Raw genomic sequence first — 24,585 nt, 5'->3', positions numbered from 1 at the left:
TTTCGGTTTTAATGTTCTCCATTGACTCTCCACTATGGAGAATGAGGATTTAGCTTTCTTTCCTACCCTGTCTTCAGTGCACACTGGTATTCAGCCTCCTGCACATCTTTTCCAAGGGGCCTCCCTGAAGCAGTTTTTAAGGGCTCTCAGGCTGCATGCCATGGCAAGCTTCCCAGCATCTCACCGTGGTTGTCTAACAATTACTTATCGAATGCCTACAAGATACTAGCAACTGCACTGGTTCTGCCCTTGGAACATTTACAGACATGCAAGGGACACTGACTCATAGATTGATAACTAAAGAGAATGTGTTTCAGGCCATATTAGGGCTATGCCCAGGCTTCTACTGGAATATATCATAAATCCCTGTCATTTCAAATTGAAAATTTGTTTTTCCTCAACATAAAGTTAGCTAAAGAAACTTGAAATTATTAAGTGCTTATGTTAAGTGTTAGCTTACAGTCTTGACTTACCCTATTTATAACAGAAAAGTGATTCTCATTTTTTTAGAACATGGGGCATGAGATTTCAGCCGCTTAAATGGGAGAAATGATGCTATAATGACAGTTCAAAATCAGAGGTATTCTCTTTTCTATTTTTAATCCTCTTAATGACATCATTTATTGTCTACTGGAAATCCATTTAGGAAATCATGTTAGTCCACTAAGCACTTCAGATAAGGTGATTTCATGAAGCATTCCAACATTATCACAATGAATTGCTTTCGTACACCATAAAAGAAAAAGAAGTAAGCAGAATATGGCCTGCTGAAGGAGTTTACAGTTTTACAGCTCCTCCCACTGTAGCACATAAGTCACTCAGTTACAGTTAACTTTGGATTATCCCTCACAGATTGAAAGCCCAACAGCCATCACACACTCTGGGCCTGTGGTGCCACTCGTATGTGTGTATCTAAATCAATGATGAGGGTATCGGAACCGATACTGGACATGGAGATGGCAAATTACAGTGAAGTTTTGGACCCAACTTACACAACTTTGGAGTTTGAAACTATGCAGATTCTGTATAATTCAAATGGTGAGTTCTCATCTGCTTGTAGATAAAAAAGAAAAGTAAGTATAATAAGAGCAGGAAAACTGAGCTTCCCAGGTGGTGGTTCCATGTGTTTTATTGCTGGAGAATTCAGGGCTTGCTTTTTAAGGCCACAAATCTGAGGTTTTTGCGCTTCATCGCAAAATTTAAATTAATAATGCTATGGCTATCTTATGTTTGAGATAGAAAAAGCTTAGCTATGCATAATAAAGTAACCTCGGAATTCTGTCATGGGCCAGTTAGATAGAAAGAGTAGTTTCAGCAGTTATTTTATTTACTGTAAATCACAGTAATGAGTAATATTGGCAGGTTGGCTGTAAAGTATATTTTCTATGCAACATTTAAAATGACATATGGAAAATTGTCCTTAGAACACTGGAGAGTTTTACTGGTTGCCTTCTTTCATTATTCCAGTTCTCAACTGCTGCTGATGAGAAACTGTATTTAACATTACTATCAAGTTTTTGCATTGAACACAAATATGAAAAGAAATAAGGGTTTATATTATAACTGCACTTGACAAGCTAATGTTTAGCCTCACAAAGCTCTTGGTATTTATATACTGTAACATTTTAACTTTAAATAAGACATGACTTGTTTAGGGCTCATGTCTTTATAGAATACAGTTTACTACTGACTTTGAATTTAGATATTTTTTCATGTAAAAATTTTGTCCAAGATCAGTTATAATTGTTAGAACTCATAAAATCTGCAAATTATGTATGCTTTGGAAAATTCTGTGTGTGTGTGTGTGTGTGTGTGTGTGTGTGTTTAGCTCAGGACTGAGAATATATCTTGTACTCAGGATATCTTAACGTTCTACTATGCTGTACAATTTCAGTGACTGCTATAGCTGTAATATTTGCAATAAACAACAATAATTTATTAGTGGGAAGATTTCTAAACATTTTCAGAAGATGAATTCTGAAATTTTAGCACAAAGGGGTTAAAATCAATTGACAGTGCCTCTATCAGGAAGTCACTATTTTTAATCCTTATGTTTAGACTTGACTAAGGTATTTAATAAAGTATTTACCTCAATAGACTCATGAATTTTTTAAAGGCTATAGATTACTAAATAGTAGGGACAGATTTATCATAAATATTTACTAAAACAACTGACTTATATGGCTATTTCCAAAGTGTTGTCTAACTTGTTTTCTTGTAATAATATGTAAATTCTTGTTAATAATATGTAAGTATGACATTAAACTGGAAGCAAGAGTTGAATATTTTTTTTTGTTTCCATATAATCTTCCAGAACACAGTCAATCCTTAACACTTCTGCCATATTTCTAATATCTATTTTGTTTATGTTATCAAAAGAAAAATTACTAGCATTTAAATTCTAAAATGTCACGATTACCCTTAAGCATATTCTCACTGAAGATTTTTGTAACTTTATGAAGTTATATATGACAATATTTGTCAACTCAGAAGTATTAGTAAGTAGAATACATATATTGTCACAGAATGTAATTTGGACATAACAGTCTTTGATTTTATCCTTTTTATATTGGAAATATAATTAATTGTTATATTTACATTATTATATAATTTATTATTAATTAAAGTGTATAATATATTCTTATTTATTTAATATATTTTGAGTACATAGATAATTGTAAAGATGTAGTAAACAATATTAACTAATTTAAGAAATATTTAAGTAAAAATATCGATGTGGATTTTTGAAGCGTCTTTCTTCAAAACAATTACTTCTCACTTTATGGAAGGCGTAGTTCTAAGAGCTGGAAGGCAGAGGGGTGACTAAGACAGATAAATCCTCTGACATCATGAAGTTTTTATTCTATGTGGAAAGATGGGTAATAAATGAACAGACCAAAGCATATTATAATTTTAGAAAATGAAGTGGTTAGTTTAAAATATAAGCAGGGGACTAGGTTCTACTTGAAGGGCAAATGAGAGATGACTCTTTTAGATGTGTGTTTACAGAATGTTTCACAGAAAATGTGAGATTTGAGCAGAAACTGGGTAGCCAGCTCATAGAAATTCTTGAGGAAAAGCTTCCCTTCCAGGCAGAAGGGTTAGCAAGTATAAAGGCTCTGAGATGGGAACAGACTTCAAGGAGAAAAAAAAAAAAAAGAGGCAACATTACTAGAGACTAGTGAACAGGATGAAAAGTAGTGCCAGATAATGGGATCAGAGAGATGGAAGGGGAACCTTTTCACTCTGGGCTCTGTAGGCCATGGGAATATGTGTAGGCTTTATTTTGTATCTAAGGGTTGGATGCAGAAGGCTAATGTGATGTGAATTTCTTATGCCAAGAGCACATTGCCGGCTTTCTGATAATAAACGGTAGGGGAACCAGGGTGGAAGTATTCGAGAAATTAGGTAGGAAGCTATTGCAATAATCCAGGGAAAAGATTCTGTTCGATTGGATAAGGGTGGCCATGGTAAAAGGCTGAAAAGGTGTGGCTTCGATACGTGTTTTAAATACGACTCGTGGATTGGATGTGAGCAACGAAGGCGAGAATTCAGTAAAGGCCAGATTATTGGCCTTAGGTACCAGATGGTACCACTGACTGACTAGGGAAGACTGAAGGAAGAACAAGTTCTAGGAGAAAAAAAAAAAAATCAGAGTTCTATTTTTGATACATTAATTTGAAATTCTTATTAAACTCCAAAGTGAAGTTGTTCAGTAGGTATTTGGGCATTTCAGACTGATACCCGTGGGAGACATCGGGCCTAGAAATAAAATGTGGGAATTTTTCATCATACAGATGATATTTAATATCATGGGACTGGATGAGCTTCCCTAGGGAAAGGGTATAGTTGAGGGACTGAGCCCTATGGTATACCAAATTTTAATCCTCCAAAATACGAGTGGGGAGTTTGGAACGGAGACTGGCAGAAACAGCCAGTGGATAAAAGGAGAGCACTGGTGTGGAGCTTCCAAGAAGTTGAGGAAGGGACTATTTCCCTCCCATGAATAATTAGTAGGCCAATTTATGTAAGAAATACTCAGTACTAACTTGCACTCTACCACTTTGTCTTTCTTTAACAGATAGTTCTGTCCCAGAGACAACAAGTATGAATACCACAGATAATGGTGTCAACTGTCTATGTGCTATATGTGGGGACAGAGCGACAGGAAAGCACTATGGCGCCTCCAGCTGTGACGGGTGCAAGGGCTTCTTCAGACGCAGCATCCGCAAGAGTCACGTTTATTCCTGCAGGTACTTGAAATGCTCCTTCCCAGAAGGAGATCTTTAGAGGTGTTTCAAAATGCCATGCAAGAAGTACAGGAATAAAATTCAGAGCTTTCAAATTTCTGTAACTCTAAGAACAAAATTTATAAGCAACGTGAAAAGTGAGGATGTGTGGGTGTGTATACACATGCAGTCACACGGGTGGTTCTCTTTTATGAAACATCTTAGACTTATAAAATGTATATTAAAAACTCCCCATGCTTACCACCCAGTTTAGACCAATATAATTGAAGCCTCCAGTGAACACCTCCCCATCACTTTCTCTTCCTCCCCTCTCTCCCAGAGGTAAATACCATCTGAACTTTGGTGTTTGTCTTTTCCTTGTGTTTCTTTATTGTTTCTCCACGTGTTCATATACCAAGAGCCATATGTAAATCTGTATTTAAATGGTTTCACAATGCGTGTACGTTTCTGCATATTGCTTATCTTTTTAGCGTCATCACGTCCTGAGTCTTGGAACAAAATTATAAAAAGGCAGATGACTTTGGTAGCTTGTTGATGTTACTGAATAAAATGAAATTTTCAGCTCTAAAGTTTTAGATGTATTTCTCGTGCCACAATTTTGTAATTGAATTTAACGTTTGTCTAAAATGTATTTATATTTTATGTATCACACATTTCTAGTAGGCTTTTTAAAAAAAAAGTCAACATCATAGCATGATTTAGGGTTAGATATTTCCCTTTGAGTGTTCAGAATGACAGTTCTTGAATACAGATTATATCTGTGTTAAATACGGGTTATTAAAAAATGACTGACTTTAACATAAAAATATCTGTGTGTGCTCTGTCTCTGAAAGTCATGTGTAGGATTGTTAAGGTGTTTTAGGTACAAGTTGGATGTTTGGGAAGAAGTTAACTCTTCCAATATGATGCCATTTGACTTCTAGGGATGTGGGAAAAGTTAAACTAGTGTCCTCTAGTAACTTTTTTAGGACAGCTTAAAGTAGGTATAAAAATCTAAATCATCCACTTTAAAAGCTTCTTGGTAAACAAAAAAGAGTATGTTCTTGCTTTTATATACAGCCAGACTCGAGAGGTGTAAAGTAATCAAGCGGATTTCCTTCATCAAAAGCATTTTCTCTATGATTACATCAAATATTGAGTGCTTCTAAAAGATTAAAACTAAAATACATACAAAATAACATGTAAACAATACTTTTTACAATTTTTAAGTTATGTGTTCTGTTGAAGGTGAAATATATATATATATATGTATATGAAAAATGACCATCCAAGCAACTAAATCCAACAGCAACTTTTTTTTAATTTAATTTTTTACTTTATGTTGGACCATAGTTGATTTACAATGTTGTGTTAGTTTCAGGTGTACAGAAAAGTGAATCAGTTATACATATACATATACCTATTCTTTTTCAGATTCTTTTTCCATAGAGGTTATTACAGAATATTGAGTTGAACACTCCAGCAAGAACTTTTAAGAGTCAGAGAATGTCAGCACACAGAGCTTTCAAGATTTCCACCCTTCCTGTATGAGAAAAGTGGGAAAGAAACGTTCCCATAACAAATTTTGGAAATTTAAAAACTATTCCAACGACATGTATGGCTTTACTCCTCCCACCTTCCCATTATGAATACTGCCGCCAACTTAGCTTTTTTACATATATTGGTATTAAGCAAATGCCATGATTTTCCATTTGGAAAATATTATATTGATGTAAGTTTAGGGGCAAAAAGGTTTTTTAAGCTCAGGTTTTGCTGATCTCATAGTCTTTTAAGTATGCTCAGTTAACAACCTGTGACGGCAAGTTTTCCCTATTTTACAATTGTGGGTTAACTTGGAAAGTTAAATAACATTTTCAAGTTCTATAGACAGTGAATGTTGACCTGGGAATCAAGCTCAGGTTTAATTCCAGAGACTGTACATTTTTTTTCTTTTAGTATGCAATTCATTTTTTTATTATATTCACAGAGTTGTACAATCATCACTACGTTCAATTTGGAATATTTCACCATCCTATAAAGAAACCTCTTAGTACCCTTTAGTAGTCACTCCTCATTCCCCCCAACTCCCTCCCCACCAATATGAGGTAACTACTAATCTACTTTCTGTCTCTATAGATTTGCCTTTTTATTTTTCTTTTTTTTTGCGGTATGCGGGCCTCTCACTGCTGTGGCCTCTCCCGTTGCGGAGCACAGGCTCCGGACGCGCAGGCTCAGCAGCCATGGCTCACGGGCCCAGCCGCTCCGCGGCATGTGGGATCTTCCCGGACTGGGGTACGAACCCGCGTCCCCTGCATCGGCAGGCAGACTCTCAACCACTGCGCCACCAGGGAAGCCCAGATTTGCCTCTTTTGCACATTTGACATAAACGAAATTACACAACATGTGACCTTTTTTTCTGACTTCTTTCACTTAGTATAGTGTTTTCAAGGTTCATCCATGTTGTAGCATGTATCAGCGCTTCATCCTTATTTATTGCCAGGTGTAATATTCCATTGTGTGGGTACACCACACTTGGTTTATCTGTTCATCAGCTGATGGCATTTGGGTTGTCCCCACTTTTTGGCTATTATGAATAATGCTGCTATGGACGTTTGTGTATAAGTGTTTGTGTGAATATGTTTTCATTTCTCTTGGGTGTATACCTAGGAGTGGAATTGCTGGGTCATTTGGTAACTCGTGTTTAACTTTTTGAAAAACTGCCAAACTGTTTTCTTAAGCAGCCACATCATTTTGTATTATAAATAACAGTGTGTGAGAGGTCCAGTTTTTCCACAACCTCATCATTTGCTGTTGTCTGTTTTTTTCTGATTATAGCCACTGTAGTGGGTGTGAAGTGGTACCTAATTTTTCAGAGACTCTACTCTTTATACTTTATTCAATTGCCTCTTGATATGTAATTTGGAATTTAGAGTAAACTCCAATTGGATATGATGTAAAATTAATAGAAAAATTTTTAAATAGAGAAAAGCATGAAAGTTCAGAGGAGTGAAGTTCCCCGTCACACTGAAATCATTTAGCAGTAAGCATTAGAATTTGTATGCCACAAATTTTAAACTAGGTTTGGCTTTCATGGCTCAAGAGAGAAATGATCATGGATACTGGCCAAAAGTGAGATATCATTCAGTTTTGTTTTATTAGAAAGACTGCATGAGAGGTGAGGCTTGTATTTTCATGTTGATCATGAGATTAGAAAAGTCATAGTTACTTGTTCTTATACATTCTTTCTGTTGATCTAAATTTGACTATACTTTTTAAAGTCTATCTGCTTTTTTTGATAAATAACAGTTTTCTGCAAACTAATATATTTTTTTGGTGTTGTAGGTTCAGTCGGCAATGTGTTGTTGACAAAGACAAAAGGAATCAATGTAGATACTGTCGATTAAGAAAGTGCTTTAGAGCAGGAATGAAAAAAGAAGGTAATAATATATAACATAATGATTATTAACATTATTGATGAAAAGTGTTATACACACATGTTCTCATTTAATCACAATAACCTTTACATGAGTTCTGATTATCCTCAGTGAAGAATCTGTGGTTCCTGGAGTTTAAGAATTTACTCAAGGACACTGATACCCACTGGTGAGTGGTAGAGCCCGTCTTTACCTGCTGACCGATTTGACATGTTCTATCCACTACTGCGTAATCCCTGGCAAGAAAATTATTGTCTGAAAAAATATTCCAATGTCTTGTTCAAAAGCTAAATGGTAAACTATATTAATAGGATGCAATTATAAATGAATTTTAAATGAATTTTAAATTTTTCATTCTCAATAACAGTTTAATATCTTTATTAATTTCATAAACATTAACTGAACATTGACTTTTCATGCATTCATTTATTTATTTAACAAATTTATTGAGCACTGCTGCTCTCCAAACACTGTTGTGGGTGCTGAGGTTTCAGTAGTGAACATACTGAACAAAATAATCCCCTTTGTCAGGGAACTTATATTCTATTCAAAGACAGAGACAATGGACTAGATGCTCTATTTTAATGTGCACTAATTTCATTTTGAACATATTAAATAATCTAATTATATTATCCTACGTTCTAACTATGGTTAATTTAGCAAAACAAATGTGTTTAGCACATTTAAATGTTTGGCAGGGAATAGCTGCTATACAATTTTCTGTTTACCATTTTGCCACATGCTCATCCCTATCACTATCACATACAAAGAGATATTTTTCAGAACTGTTTCATATATTATTAAAAAATTAAATCAGATATGTGAAAAATATCAAACCGATCTTAAACATAGTTTTTTTCTTTGTCACTCAGTATTTTCAAGAGACAAAAATTCCATTCATTTCATTCAGTTGCTAGCCTCAGAAAAGAAGGCAAAATAAAGTTCACAAAGTTAAAGGAAAAACACTTTCATTTCAACATGATTTATTTCTAGTGGCCTATTTGGTAGTTTATGGGATTAATTACATGCTTTGTCAATTATCTTCATTCATTTCTACTTGAACCTCTGCTTCACTCCTACCAATGTAAAAGCAAACCACGATTCTACAATTCCATTAAGAGGTTTACAATCTGCTAAATAAAATTATTTTCAAAAACAGTGAAAGTATATCTTATACTGTTCATAGAATAATGTATTAATTTTTCCTAAATAGATTAGGAAGTAACTTTTAGCTTTCAAAGTAGATATATTTTTCTTATTTACACTAATAGCATAATATTAAGGTTAGTTAGATGGAAACATGTCAAAAAAGGTAGCTGCAAGATAATTACAAATGTTCACAATATCTTTTAGCATTTTTCTAAAGATTGGTCATGTAAACGAAATTCATAAAAGCATAACTTACATTTTAATTTTTTTACCTCCATGTATACATTTCCAAATGAGTCAGTTTAGGCTGAAAGTCAATGACAATATTTGCTAAAAAAAAAAAAAAAAAAAAAAGGAAAGAGAGGAAGTAAGCTACCAGTAAATATGATTTAAAAATAAAATATTAATGATTCACTCTAACTAAAGATTACTCACTCTTAAAGGCAAGAAGTTTAATATTTTCTCTTTCAAATTAGTGGAGTTGATAGTTAATAGTAAGTTTGGTTAGATAGCAGATTTTGGCATAGAAATTGGTGAATTTCTTTAATAAAAGAATAATTACAGAAAAAAATTCTGATCGTTTAATGTCTTATCTTTCCAGCAGAATTGGATAGAGCATTAGTGTAAATAATTTAGGGGCTACATATTTTGTTTCCATTCTTTTTGGTTAAGAGAAGATAATTTTACCTTTTAACGTTTGAAATCCAACTTTGACATCTGACTTCTATTATTCTATGTATTACAAGTATACAAATTCATACTAACCCTCTCCCTCTTCCTTATTTTTAAAAATTTAGTTTTCAATAAAAAATTTGGGGATACACTTTATTCTTTTTTTTCCTTTCTGAAACAAAGAGATCTCTTTCTTAGAAGACTTTCATATAAATACTTAATATTTCTTCATTGTTCCAAAATGCTGATATTCTAATCTCAATGTTCTCAAGAGAGACCCCTACATGCTGCAATTTTTGCCTTATTAATGTTTGTAAACTGTCCTGAGGACATTGTTTCATAAGAGAGCATAGGATTGCGATCTGAAAATCACCTTAACTAAAATAAATTTACTTTCCATTTTTGCTAGTGTTTTAAAAGAAAAAGAAAAATGGGAGTTTCAAAATGTATGACTCATATTTTCTGACAGTGAATACACTCTTATCTTTGACCTGGTCAATCTCACAGGTTGTACTCTTCCTCTAGTTATCTTATGGTTTTATTAACTTTGAGAGAATGGAAAACCAACCTCGTAAAAATACAGCATGGCTGAACTGGCTGACCCAACACTTTCTAACATGAATGCCATCATGAAGTCCCAAAAGGCAATATTTTATGAACTGTAGTGACAAGCCTGGCTCTTTCTACTTTAAAAATGGTACAGAATGAAACATACCTTCAGTCATACTTTTCTCCCTGCCTCAAGCACCCCCCCCCCCAAGGTCTTTTAGAGGCATCCCATTTCTCCTTTTATAGTAACGTTGTTTTTACTTCAAACTGTATATTCTGAGATATATCGAAGAAAACTGACCAGTAAATACTGTGATTTTCTCCCCTAGCTGTGCAAAACGAACGTGATAGAATAAGCACCAGAAGAAGCACATTTGATGGCAGCAACATCCCCTCCATTAACACACTGGCACAAGCAGAAGTTCGGTCTCGCCAGGTACTGCTGCATTACTGCTGCACCAGCATCCAGCCCTGTTTAATAGAATCAGATGTTTATTTAGGCATAATACTAAAATGATTTAAGTTCATTCAAATGTGCTCATTACTATAATAAATTACACCTATGCAAATTGAAGAATTTTACTTTGAAAATATTAGTTGGACTGTTGACTCAGTTTTAACTTTTCTTGGGCAAGTTCCTACTTTTTAAATGGAAAAATTAAATGCATTTCAGTCTGAGTGTTAAAAGTTTGTTTGCAAGGTTGATTTAAAATACTTAATGCATAGCACAATGCCCTGGGAGCAGTATCTTGTTTTACTGATTGAATCTGGAAATCAATTATCACAGCTTTGGGGGTGTTTAGTTGAGTCCTATCATTAGAGCTTCCTTCCTTGAAAATGACTTCTAGATTCAAGAACTCACCTTAACATCTGCTTTGGAAACAGGTGTTTTTTTTTTGTTTTTTTTTTTTTGTGGTGCGCGGGCCTCTCACAGTTGTGGCCTCTCCCGTTGCGGAGCACAGGCTCCAGACGCGCAGGCTCAGTGGCCATGGCTCACGGGCCCAGCCGCTCCGCGGCACGTGGGATCCTCCCGGACCGGGGCACGAACCCGTGTCCCCTGCATCGGCAGGCGGACTCTCAACCACTGCGCCACCAGGGAAGCCCTGGAAACAGGTATTTAAGGGAAGAACCAGAATTTAGAAAACACAGGAACTTTATTATTTGAAATTTCTAGAGTGAGGATATCAGTTCTAAAGTTAAAAATATAAGTGATTAGTTATATAAATAAAAGTAAATCACTTAAGAATCAAATAAAGAAACCTTTTGAAGAAAGTTTGTTTTACCATTGCCCGTATTAGAAATGTTAATGGTATTTTTCTATTATAAAGCAAACAACGAAATAGCTATTAATCAGGTTCTATAATGAGTCAATGCAACTACTTTCATTTTTGCTAACACAAGGGTAAATGATGAAGTTAACATCACCATTATCATCATCATTATTTGAAGATTACTTGATGGTCCTACAAAGTATTTCGAGAATGGCCTGAAAGGAACTGTGAGGAAATAGACATACACTGCAGAAAGACATGTACACACACACACACATGTTCAAAAATTAAGTTTAGAAGAACTTTTAGAAAGTGATTTTTTTCAGCAGAAAGGCATTTGAACACTACTTATATCTTAGATAGTTCAAAATTATATATCATTTAAAAAATGTATCATTATACATTAAGATTTTCAACTTGCTGAGTCAAAGATTGGTTTCTTAACTTTATTTGGGTGGGCTTCCATTAAATGCAGCAACTTCTCATCTAAATCTTTTCTCCTCAGTTGGTAAACTTTATCCAATGGAAACTTTCCTTCATAAATTACAACAAATTAAAGATGGGCTTTCTTAATGGAACTATCATCTTCAATTAAAAATAAAATCATACAACATAGTTCATGTGGATATTCCATAGCTCTTTGTATAGTCATCTTGAATTATGAAACTCCCTGAAAGTTGTGGTAACTTATTTTACAGGTTTGGCCAGAAAATAAGATAGTACTCCCAGACCATGGTGCTATGCAGCGAATGTTCTCAATTTAACTTGAATTGATAGGTATTTGATTTCTCAATTTTAAATGTTTAGTATATTTCAAGATACTGTGACAATGACAGTGCCCACTTCAATGGGGCTTACTTATTGCAGTTGTAGAAAAAAGAGACATAGTGGTCTTGTGTTATGTTCAGTGATGAATTAATATAATGTTCTTCTTAATGCTAGATCTCAGTCTCAAGCCCTGGTGTGAGCACTGACATAAATATTAAGAAAATTGCCAGTATTGGTGATGTCTGTGAATCCATGAAACAGCAGCTCTTAGTCTTGGTGGAATGGGCTAAATATATTCCTGCCTTTTGTGAGTTACCACTGGATGATCAGGTATAATTTAAAGAGATTATGAATGCTTTAAAAAAATGTTTTTGGAACAGTGCTAAGTTTTTCAGTTCTGTTAATTATATTTATAGTAGATTTACTATATTGGACAAAGGTTAAATTATCTGAGAGAAAGATTGGTTTTCTTGTTCATTCTCTTTGAAGTTAAACAGTCTATTGAGAAACAGACTGTTTAAATTCTATTTTAGGGGTCTTATAAATTTATTGATAGGATGAGGGTTGATCAAGCCTATGTTCTTCCCTCCTGAGGTTTAAAAAGCTTAAGTAAGGGAGAAAGGCAGGTAGTAGATAACTGCCATTGTGAGATAAAGTATTGGAAGAATAAATGTCTGGAAGGCAAATGGTACCCCACTGTGTGTTAGTGTTTACTAAAGGTGCATATAAAATTCTTCAGAAATACCAGGCCACTTCTAGACAGAAACCACACAGGTTGTGTTGGTGTCTTTGTAGGCACTTTTATGCACTTAACATATAAAATTGTGCCTTTCATGTTGTCAGTTTTATTCTAGCATTTACTGTATAAAAAGTATAAATCTGGTAAAAAAAAAGATCTGTAGAATTGTGTTCTGAAATCTACTGAAAATAGAATTCAGATGTAGTGATCTTTTCCTAATATAGACATTTTCATACTTTGTCATATGTATATTAAGATATTTTAGTTAATAGTTAAAAGTTCACTTTCCAATATGTTTAAAGAAGTAGCTAAGATACTTGTCTCTACCTTTCATGGTTTATGAACTCTAATTTTCCCCAGACTTTCTGCAAGGTTATGCACATTGGAGTTTGTCTGATAAATTAACCTGTAAGCAACCTTCAAGTTTATCTGTTTTATATTTATTATTACATTATTTATTGTAAATGTAAACATACTGGAAAGTACTGCCATTTAATCAGTGTTAACAGGTCTATAAACCTTGACTATTCTAGAGGGAGGGGGAAACTGCTAGTTACCCATAAAAATGACCAGCAGTAGGGGCACTGATGAGACTTAATCTGACTTTTTCTTTGAACCTGCAGAATTGTAACAGAACTTAGTGGCTAAAATACAACTTGAATGTTAAAAAAATTAGCTGATCTCATTTCTCAAGTGACCTTACACTTCAGATTATCAACATACTGTATTCAAATCAGTAAAAAAAAAAAAAAAAAGTATATCAATATAATATAATGTTTTAATTACTAGCATCAAATATATAAGTTCTCAAAAATTGAGATATTTGATATTTTGAATTATCTCAAGGAGCTTAACTCACCAGCAGTCTAATGTTCTGATGTCTTGAAGTAAATAAAATATTTAGGTTCTTTAAAATGAACCAAGGGAAAAGGAATGCTGAACATCTTTGTAAAAAGTTTTTACTTGTATAGTCTTGAAATATTTTTAAAGAGTTCTTACCTGAAATCAATCTCCTTTTTATATTCACTGTTTCTAATAAAGCGATCCACTTTCTTAATAAAAAAAAAAGTAGTTAAGAAGTTTAATGTTCTAATTAGTCTATAAAGATTAGATTATTAGTTTCAGATTCATTTTTAACTCTTCTAAGTAGTATATAATATTCTGTAGATGTAAATAATTTGAAAATTTCCAGTTCCCCCAGGTTAAATAAAGCATGATATATAATATAACCAGTGTCTATTTTTATACCCTCTGACCAATGCTCTTTATCACTGATAAACAAAGACAAAGAAACAATCAAAGGGAAAAGTACATGATTGTTTAAAAATCAAAGAAGGGCAAAATATTTATATAACCAGAAAATAAGTGATCACAGATAGTTAGCAGTTATATTTCTAGGAGAGCATTTCACCTGGTTACAAAAAGAAAATACTGTGAAATCTGAAATCATTCTTAAAATGTTCTGTAACTCCCTTCCTGGTATGAGTCATGGTTGTGGACATATCGTAAAGATAGCTTGGCTCAGAAGGTTATTTCAGAGTGAATAATGCTAAATTGCTAAAACTTACTTGTCTCACCCCAAGCCATATAAGTAGGGTTATGTTATTTATCAGTTTTATATTTTTATTACCACTCTTTTTTTTAAAAAAGTTGCTGACATGTATTAAGACAATGATTTAAAATTGGGAAATTGAAATCCTGTAACTTGTCAATAATAATTTTCATTTACTAACTGACACTTTAATATAACATTAAGAGCCATGGATTGGTGAATGTCTATTATGGATAAGGCACTCGGGCTTCAAATGCATTATATATTACATTATTTTATTTAATACTCTTGGGAGCTCTGTGGCATAAGTTTTATAATCTCTTTAAAAACTTAACAGCTTTTAAAACTGAACCATATATCAGTTAAATTCACTCAGTGTATTCATCAAACAAATATTTCTTATGATTACTGTTCAGTTTTAGGAACTGTGAGTATCCGGCGGTAAAAATACAGATTACACCACTATTCTCATAAAATTTGCATTCTATTTGGGAGAGGCAGACAATAAAAATATACAGATAATGAGTAAGTTAATTCTAGGTGGGGAAGAGTTCTATAAAATGAAATGGGATGAGTTGTTGGAGAATGACTGGGAGTGGAGTGGTAGCAGATCCTTTAAATTGGGGATTAAAGAAGATTTTTCTTGAGACCTGAGTGGCAAGGGGCTAAGCATGTCAAGATCTGAGGAGAAAGCATTCTGGGTACAGGAAATGCAAGTTCAAAGGCTCTGAGGCAGGCAGGCATAGTGTGCCTGGAGAAAAGTGAGCAAAGGATGTTGTAAGATGAAACCAGGGACGTGGGCAGGGGGGCAAAAGCATTGAGCCATAACCTCACGGGAGGCCATGGTTGAGGTTTTTGGGTTTTATTCTAAGGACGGTAAGAAACCAGTGAAGAGTTTTTAGCAGAGGAGTGATATTAAGTGATTATTATTATTACAAGTTATCATCGTAGAAGCTCTGGCAAGAAGGACTTAGGATGGAGGAACCAGAAAGGAAGCAGGAATACCTAGTAGCTCTTTGGAGTGTATTTTGGTGGGCCAGGCGAAGAATGACCAAGGCTTGGCCAGGGGCCGTAGCAATGGAGAAGCAACACTAGGATTTGCTGTGCAATGAGAGAGGGATCCAAACAGACCCTTGTTTTTGGTGTGAAAAAGCATTTGGATGATGGTGCCATTTACTAAGGAGATGAAGATGTTGGAGAAGCATTACTTTGATGTGTTAAATTTGAAATGCTTCCTGGTCTTCCTACTGGTGCTATTCAGCAGGCAATGGTGCTCCTTTGAGAGCTTAGTGCAGAGTTAAAGGTTCAATCTAGAAAGTGTCAGAACCCAGATCCCCCATACTCATTTCGCTATATCACCAATCTTTGTTTTCCTTTTGTTTATTCAGTTGATTATGTATAAGAGATCTTGTTTTACATATATTTTCTCATTTAGTCCTCATAGCTACACTTTCAGATTTTTATCACTATGTCCATTTGATAGATGAAAACAAATGAGTCCCAAACATACTGGTGGTCAGCTAACCCAAGGTTAAAGAAGAGTAAGTGGCCAAGCCGGAATTTGAACTCTGGTTTGTTTGACTCTATGCCCAAACATCATTCACTCCCAAATACTAAACTGTTCTGCTTTTCTTTTTCTTTTTTTTTTGCTGCCATTGTATTGACTTGTTAGTTTTAGAAATTTTGAAAAGTAAAACTCTGTTGATATGCTAAAAGTAGAAAAATGGAAGCCTTAATCATGGCAAGAATCTATGAGTACTGTAGTTGTTAAAACAAAAAAAGTCCCAGTCTTAAAGAATACTAAATTAATCAGGCTTATATAATCTTTTAATCATTATATTTTATAATTAATTGTTAAACTTGGAATTTTTCATTAAGGTGGCACTGTTGAGAGCTCACGCAGGGGAACATTTACTGCTTGGAGCTACAAAGAGATCCATGGTGTATAAAGATATTTTGCTTTTGGGTAAGTTTTTTTTTTTTTTAATTTGAGAAAAAATTATGCATGCTTCGTACTTCCATGGGGCCTATTCTGTATGTACCAGGCATTCATAGACACTGCGAAATGGTTCTGTCACTTCACAAATTGGACTTAGTTGGTCAGGTCCTCACTCAAGCCCTGTTTTTCCTTGCCGTTAATTCAGGGAAGTTCAGAGTGGATGTTCAGGGTGCACTAAGATTTAAAAATAAAAGATGTTGCTCAATAAACATAACATTGAGGTATGTTTAAATCATATCAGGACAAAGAGTTAGTGATTTGTGTCACCATCTTATGGAGTCCCAGTGTTGTTTCATATACTCTCAGTGTCTACCTAATAATTATAGTATATATTATTTTATACTCTTCTAAGGAACGTGTTTATCTCCTATGATCTCATTGCCCATGATATGCTACAGAACCCCCAGTTAAAAAAAAATTTTTGTGACAATGCCTGAAAAATTCTGAGAGTTAAAGAGCAGTGCTATAACACACAAAAGTAGGATGGCAGGTGGGATAAGACACAAAGGAAAAGCTTGTGTCTTCATTAAGGAAGTGCCCTGATACCCTACTTAACGTATAAAGTTAGGTTTCCTGTTGGGATGTTTGAGATCCCTCTAATGTTTATAAGCTCTACCTCCCTCTGGCTGTGTGAAATGATGATTAACTTGTCTTATTCCGTTTTTGTGATAGATATTTTGTCCCAAATATAAATAAACTGAGCATAATATCACAATAGCTAATATTTACTGAGGACTTACTATGTACGATGCATTGCTTTAAGTGCTTTACATGTTTATATATACACTCTCTCATTTAATCTTCACAATAACCCTGAGGGATATGTACTATTATTTTCAGCCTGTTTCGTAGGTGAGGAAATGAAGGCCAAGAAAACTTACCTAAGGTCACAAAGCAAGTAAGGGATAGAGCCAGGATTCTAAACCACATGATATGACTGCTTTTAAATTCTGTTAAACTTTCTCTCGCATTTTTAGTTCCCCTGCAATAGTGTTCTCATTATAAATCTGAATACAATATACATAGAAATCAAAACAGTTTTACTACATAGTTCTAAATTGTTTTACCCTAAATAATTAGGTACTTTCACTTTTCATAAGAAGAGCAGGGCTACATTTTTTGAATAATTTTGCACATTATTATTTCTACTGAAGATTGTCTTTGCCTGCAGTGAAAGAAGTCAGAATATTCTGGTTTGTTGACTCTCAACCATTGCGCCACCAGGGAAGCCCTATTCTGTTTTTTATAAAACCAGAAAAAAATTTAGGAGCTGTTTTAGGGGCTAAAATAAGCTTCCAATTTTCTAATGTTTTAGAAGCTATAATAATATCATATTATAGCCCCAGACTTTCTAAGGTAGAATGCCTTTAGGGATTAGGTGGTCCAGTTCTCTGTCCAATTTCTGAACTCCTTTGAATACAGCCCTGTAAAGTGATCATCCTGCTTCTACTTAAACAAGTCCAGGAAGAGAGAATTTACTATTTAATGAGGAAACTCATGAGAATATACATGCTAATTTTCAAAAATCAGCCTCGTCTACTTAGGTTTATTAAAATTGTGTCTCAGTAGTTGTTACATGTATATACGCCTAGACCACTAAAGGAATGCCATTTTTAGTTCACTGTAAGCAAGAGAGATTCTTTAGGTTTTGTAATATGCTCATGAATGAGTAAAACACTAATAGATAACTGATATTGTGGAAAGCTAATCATTATATCTTGTTTCTCCCTTGTCAATAATTAGCTTGCTATTAGTCTGTACTTTAGTATTATCACAAGTGACCGAGGCTGTTAAAATGCATGTGATCATATTATCAATGTCATTGATCCTGTAAGTGTTCTAAAGTTTTTCTAACATAACTAACAATGTTCTTGAAAGAGGAAGTACTATTCCTGTTTCTTCAAGGGAAGACCATTTAAAATATTGGTTTGTAAAAAATTAAGCAAAGTCTGACAATTTTGTGTGTGTGAGGAAGGTGATTATTTTATTATTTTATTTTATTTTTTTACCTAGGAAACAATTACATTATTCACCGCAACAGCTGTGAAGTTGAGATTAGCCGTGTGGCCAACCGGGTTCTAGACGAGCTGGTCCGACCATTTCAAGAAATTCAGATTGATGACAATGAATATGCTTGTTTGAAGGCAATTGTATTTTTTGATCCAGGTTTGTTTCCAAAGTTCCGTTAAAACTAATTGCAGTGAAAATTAAACTACTTTTTAAATACTGGAATATTTTCTGTTGCACTCTAGTAAGGTTAAGTATTTAGATTGCCCTTTTTATTCCTTTATTAGATGCAAAAGGGCTAAGTGATCCAGTAAAGATTAAGAACATGAGGTTCCAAGTGCAGCTGAGTTTGGAGGACTACATCAACGACAGGCAGTACGACTCCCGGGGCAGGTTTGGGGAGCTGCTTCTACTCCTGCCAACGCTGCAGAGCATCACTTGGCAAATGATTGAGCAGATACAATTCGTTAAACTTTTTGGGATGGTTAAAATCGACAACTTACTTCAGGAGATGTTACTGGGTGGTGAGTATATTTAAGAATTTCTATTTTATTTATTAACATCATACTACAGTACTTTAGAGCAACTTGACCTGTTTACCTTTTGTCCATGATGTAATGAACTCAGTATTTTATATTTAGAAAGTCTGCAAAACCCATTGGATGGGAACAGAAATACTTGAACACATTCAAACCTCCCCTCCATTTGTACTCACCTCCACCATCTTTACTCTACCCTGTCCCTCTTTCCTCAATTTTCAGATCCTCCCAAATATGGTAAATAGAACTATATCTCCTATTGTTAGTACTTCTTGGAGTATATTATATTTTTCTATGCCTTGACTCCTCTAAAAGCTCAAGGATATTGGAATTGCAACAAAACCAAAAAATATATATAGTAAATACTTTAGAAATAAACATTGTGCTCCTGAAGTAATTAACTGACACAACACAATGAAAAGGGAAAAACGAGATTTCATTGCTGCAGTAGATGTCAGGAATAACTTAGGAAATCATTTATTTTGTATTCTGATCTAGATTAAATTTCCTTATAAAATCACTTTATTTTAGTTTAGTTTAATTTTAGTTTTCTAGTGCTTAATGTGTTTCTAATGATATCTTTCTGAAATAAAAGTTGTTTATGCTAGTAGGGTGATCCCAAATACTGTAAACTTAAGGTAAGTGATTCTTGGAATTGCCTTAACAACAGGCAGCAAACCTAATGATTCCAGGAAACTGCACAGAAGGTCCATTATTAATATACAACATAATATGACACAACATTAATCTAACCAATGTACAGTGAAAGCTGACATTGTCTTTAACATGGCAGTGGCTCTATTAATTTATTTTTGAATTTCCAAAAAGCACTTTGCAAAAATAGCAATATTCAAGCTGTCAATCAAAACAATTGTTCCAAGGTAAACTTGCTGTTCCTGATTAAATATCACTCATGCAAGCATCTTTTTATCTTCTGTAGGTGCTTCCAGTGAGGCTAACCATCTCCATCATCCAATGCACCCACATTTATCTCAAGATCCATTAACTGGACAAACTATACTTTTGGGTCCAATGTCAACACTGGTTCATACAGACCAGATCTGTAAGTATCTGGGCTACTTTTTTTTTTTTAGCAGTACGCAGACCTCTCACTGTTGTGGCCTCTCCTGTTGCGGAGCACAGGCTCCGGACGCGCAGGCTCAGCGGCCATGGCTCACGGGCCTAGCCGCTCCGCGACATGTGGGATCTTCCGGGACCAGGGCACGAACCCGTGTCCCCTGCATCGGCAGGCGGACTCTCAACCACTGCGCCACCAGGGAAGCCCCCTGGGCTACTTTTGAAACATAGTATTTCTTAAACTTAATTACCTGAGAAAAGGTGGAATTTGGGGAAAGAATCTATTTGTGCCCAGAAATTATAAAAATTGGATATAATTTCTTCTCCAAGGTTTAATTGTGGGAGATTGTGAAGCAAGTCACTTATTCTTCTTAGGTATGAGTTTTCTCTCTAAAATGGAGATGTGAGTACTAAATCTTTCTTCTTCATAGGTTTAGGAGCACAAAAGAACATACAGGGTGTCCTAGCTTCGCCTGGTAGTACAGGACCATAAAAATGACTATACAAGGTGGAACCATGCAAAGGAATCTTAATAATCAACAGGAAAATTATGATTGCTTGTGACCTTTAAATACATTTGTCAAAACATCAAGAACTCTTTTAGCTATAGGTTATAAATGTATAGGGAAACTAAAAAAAAATAGTAGTTTTAACTCTCAGTGCACCATAATTTAAAATATTAATAACACTGAGAATTAATGTGTTTTATCTTTTAGTAAAAAAATATGAAGAGTAGTTTAAACACTGCTTGCCATGTTCTCTTCTAATGACTTACAAGAGGAAGTGACCATCTTTGATGGATTTTACTCTTTTGGAAGTTTGGGTCAGTTTCCAACATTTTATCCTTTGCATTTTTAATGTCCTAAAATATCTCTGAGAATCCATTTGATGTGAAGTTTTTTGCCAGTTTCACTCCCTCTGGGACCTCTTCAACCTTTTCCGTGCAACTGGTTCCTCATTTCTGTTGACAAGCTTTCCTTCACTAAGTTCTTGGCTGAATTTTAGGGACTCAAACAATGATAGTGTCAACATTTCCATCATCAGCTCTTTCTTCTATAACTCCATTTGTGTTCGATTTGAATTTCACTTCCAACATTATCACTTTTTGTTTCTTTACTGCACATTCTCCCCTTTTGGCCAGTTCTCTTTCAGTTGTCCATTTTTGCAAATTGTCATGTGGATTTGTCACTGAGAGGGAGACGAGGAGGCAACACAACTACACAGTTTGTTGTCAGTGTATGAACGGAAGGAAATATGTTCATTGAATAATCATGGACAGAATGAAGGATGTGATGTGATTGGTCACTGATCAAAATGCACGTCTATTATTTTAGGTAATTATTAGTAGACTGAAGAGTTATCAGTGAAGTTTGTAACACAGTGAAGTTTGTGAGTTTATGCAATACTCACAGTTAATTAGAGTTAACATGCTAACTGAAATTTGAATCATGTTTTCGAAAGACTGGTGCTATTTAACTAAGCTGTGACAACTGACATTCATGTATATCATAATTGTGCAAAGCGTGGGCTCCTTAGGCTTCCTTTAGTTCTTTGGAACTAAAATGACTATATAAATACTAGGGATTGCTAGTAGATAGTTAATCTGATATTATTGCAGATTTAACACAAATTTTATTTTTATATGTCACATTGGAGATGAAAAAAATCTCTATTTGACAAAAATATCTAGAATTAATTGCTTCTGAATTCATACTAATTAATTCCAGATTTACTTTTGATCTATTGCCTCTGAACACTAAACCAGCTACCTCACTGAGATGCCTTCAGTTATTGTGATACAATTATTATGGGTACCAGCATTGCCTACTGAATTTACAAGTGCCCTTAATAACTAGCTACAATGTTGTTTTACCCAAATGTTGAGTGCAATGCGACAAAATTAAGTGAGTACCATTCCATCTGACTGCTACCTAGTGGTAGGGAGAGTAGAAGCCACAGAAATGCATACTATCACTGCTGTTCTTTAGATACACACACTGGTAGATCTATGTGTAAATAGTGTATGAAACACAAAGTTCTATGAGTATACGCCAGAGGCAGAAATGAAATTGTTAGAAAAAAATACAAATGATGTATACTATAGCACATTTAATCTGTGGGTCCCAAGGTAGTTGAAAGACATTAATTTGGGAACATTCTCTTTTGTTTTTTCCTTGAAGTACAGTTGATTTATGAGGGTATATTGGTTTCAGGTGTACAACATAGTGATTCAATATTTTTATAGATTATATTCCGTTTAAAGTTATTGGTTATATTCCCTGTGTTGTACATCACATCCTTGTATCTTATACCTAGTAGTGTGTGCCTCTCAATCCCCTTCTTGTGTCTTCCCCTTCCCTCTCCCCAACTTCTCACAGGTAACCACTAGTTTGTTCTCTGTATCTATGAGTCTGTTTCTGCTTTGTTATATTTATTCATTTGTTTTATTGTTTAGTTTCCACATATAAGTGAAAACATACAGTATTTGTCTTTCTCTGTTTGACTTATTTCACTATGCATAATACCCTACAGGTCCATCCAAGTTGTTGCAAGTGGCAAAATTCCATTCTTTTTTATGGCTGAGTAATATTCATATATATATAAATGATATATATATATAATATATAATATTCAATATATATAAATATATCTATATATATTTTTTTCACATCTTCCTTGTCCATTCATCTGTTAATGGACACTTAGGTGGCTTCCATACCTTGGCTATTGTAAATAAAGCTTCTATGAACATTGAGGTGCATGTATCTTTTCAAATTAGCGCTTCTGTTTTCTTCAGATATATACCCAGGAGTGGAATTGCTGGATACTATGGAAGTTCTGGTTTTAATTTTTTGAGGAACCATACTGGGACCATTCTTGCAAAGCAGATGTTACCACTTTCATTTAATTAATAGTCTAGAGCAGAGAGAGGCAAGCCCAATACCATACCAAAGAGTCTATGAAGTTGTGTCTCTTAGAGATCAGTTTATTCATAAACTTGGAAAATAAAACACATTAACAACACATTGAACATTGTAGGTATCAACTGACAAGAAAGCTTAACAATTCTGCTGGTGGTTAAATCCTTTACTTTTTAAATGCTAGCTTTGTAGTATTTTAAAAGCATGTTTGCTGACCCTAATCTTTTTAGAATCACATCATCACACTTTTTATTTTTATTTTCCCTCTCTCAACATAATATTTAAGAAATTCATTTGTAAAGGAAAACTTTGCTTTGCTTAAGCTCATTTGGAACAGTTTATATTTTACACAAAGCAAAATATTAAACACAAGCATATACACACATATTTAAGTTCATGCATATTTTCTTGGTCTTTTAGAGCAGACTACTTGAGTGTTAGATCCATCCTAAATATCCAGGAATAATTTTTAAAGCAAATTTGGTAATTCTTTTGTCAATTAAATTATATCTAAAGACATTGTTTCTAAGTAACTGCTAATTCACACTTAATAATATAAAGTTAATATATTAAAGAAAACCAGGCAAAAAGGGACTGTTCTCATTTTGTATGGAATTTTAAGAAACTGTTTGGGAAAAAAATATCTAAGAAGTTTGCAATGACTCAGTCTGATCATTAAACATTTTCTATTTGTTCTGTTAAATATACGGAATAATAGCGTGAGTACTAAAATATTTCAAGCTTTTAAAAACTATAGAATGGCTTCTAGATTATTTTGTAATATGGTTAAAATTTGCCAATAGAAAGAAATACTGTTATCGACAATGAAGTATTCAAACTGTAACTTATTTTTTTAAATTACTCAGTGCTCTTTGCATTGACAGGCAAGGGACCGCCAAGTGTATTTGTAATAGAATAACGTGGAAGTGACAAAGCCAGTATTTTTTAGATGCTTTTAACTACAACATAGATTTCAAAGCACTTGAAAAATTATCTTACCTTAATTTTTTTATGTCATCTAATGTTTGAATTAGTAAAATCTAAACCAAATATGTTTTATTTTATGTGCTTTTTTGATTGCGATTTTGATTTACAATATAAAATTTATATTGTAAGATTTGGAAAAAAACTAATTCTTTTCATTTTAACTTTTTTTCTGCTGGGTTTATGAGAGAATCAGATGTTCATAAATGCTATTAAGAAAGTAAGAAGACACCTTAAAGTGACTGTCAAGATTTTTAAGTATGATTTAGTTTAATGCTAATTGGGACAGTAAGATGGGAGTGCATCTCCAATAGTATGTCAATGACCTGATAATGTATTATAATCACTACTTTATATATGATCTTTTCAAAACATATCCAAAATAAAGTAATGCATATTGGTGTCATGAAGGACTTAATGGGATGGGCCAAGGTGACTGTCACCATTGTATACAATTCTCTGATTCTTTTTTTAGCAACTCCAGAAACCCCACTTCCTTCCCCACCTCAAGGCTCTGGACAAGAACCATACAAAATAGCTGCAAATCAAGCTTCAGTCATCTCACACCAGCCTCTCTCCAAACAGAAGCAATTGTGAGAATATGTTTACTTCTGAACGGCACTGCATAAATGTGAAAAGTTGTTGGTCTTGGAATATCTCAGGATAGCACTTTTGGCAAACTCTTAGCCAAGGCT

General features: G+C 34.2%; 1 protein-coding gene across 2 annotated transcripts; it reads left to right on the top strand.

Annotated features, from left to right (window-relative positions):
• Positions 1-902: 902 nt before the first annotated feature.
• HNF4G (hepatocyte nuclear factor 4 gamma) lies at positions 903-24,487 on the top strand (the record flags this gene model as incomplete). 2 transcript variants are annotated; one of them, XM_079901929.1, is made up of 10 exons in its annotated part: positions 903-1,038; positions 4,082-4,253; positions 7,572-7,666; positions 10,363-10,469; positions 12,247-12,402; positions 16,242-16,329; positions 18,376-18,528; positions 18,657-18,893; positions 19,849-19,971; positions 24,366-24,487. In XM_079901929.1, the coding sequence occupies 10 exons, from the start codon at positions 903-905 to the stop codon at positions 24,485-24,487; spliced, it is 1,389 nt and encodes a 462-aa protein (XP_079758055.1). The 2 variants fall into 2 exon arrangements, with proteins under 2 accessions (XP_079758055.1, XP_079758056.1); XM_079901930.1 differs by having other exon boundaries at positions 903-1,056.
• Between the last annotated feature and the right edge of the window lie 98 nt (positions 24,488-24,585).

The sequence above is a fragment of the Stenella coeruleoalba genome (assembly GCF_951394435.1).
Source record: "Stenella coeruleoalba genome assembly, chromosome: 17".
NCBI lineage: Eukaryota > Metazoa > Chordata > Mammalia > Artiodactyla > Delphinidae > Stenella > Stenella coeruleoalba.
This window is presented reverse-complemented; position numbering and strand designations above follow the sequence as displayed.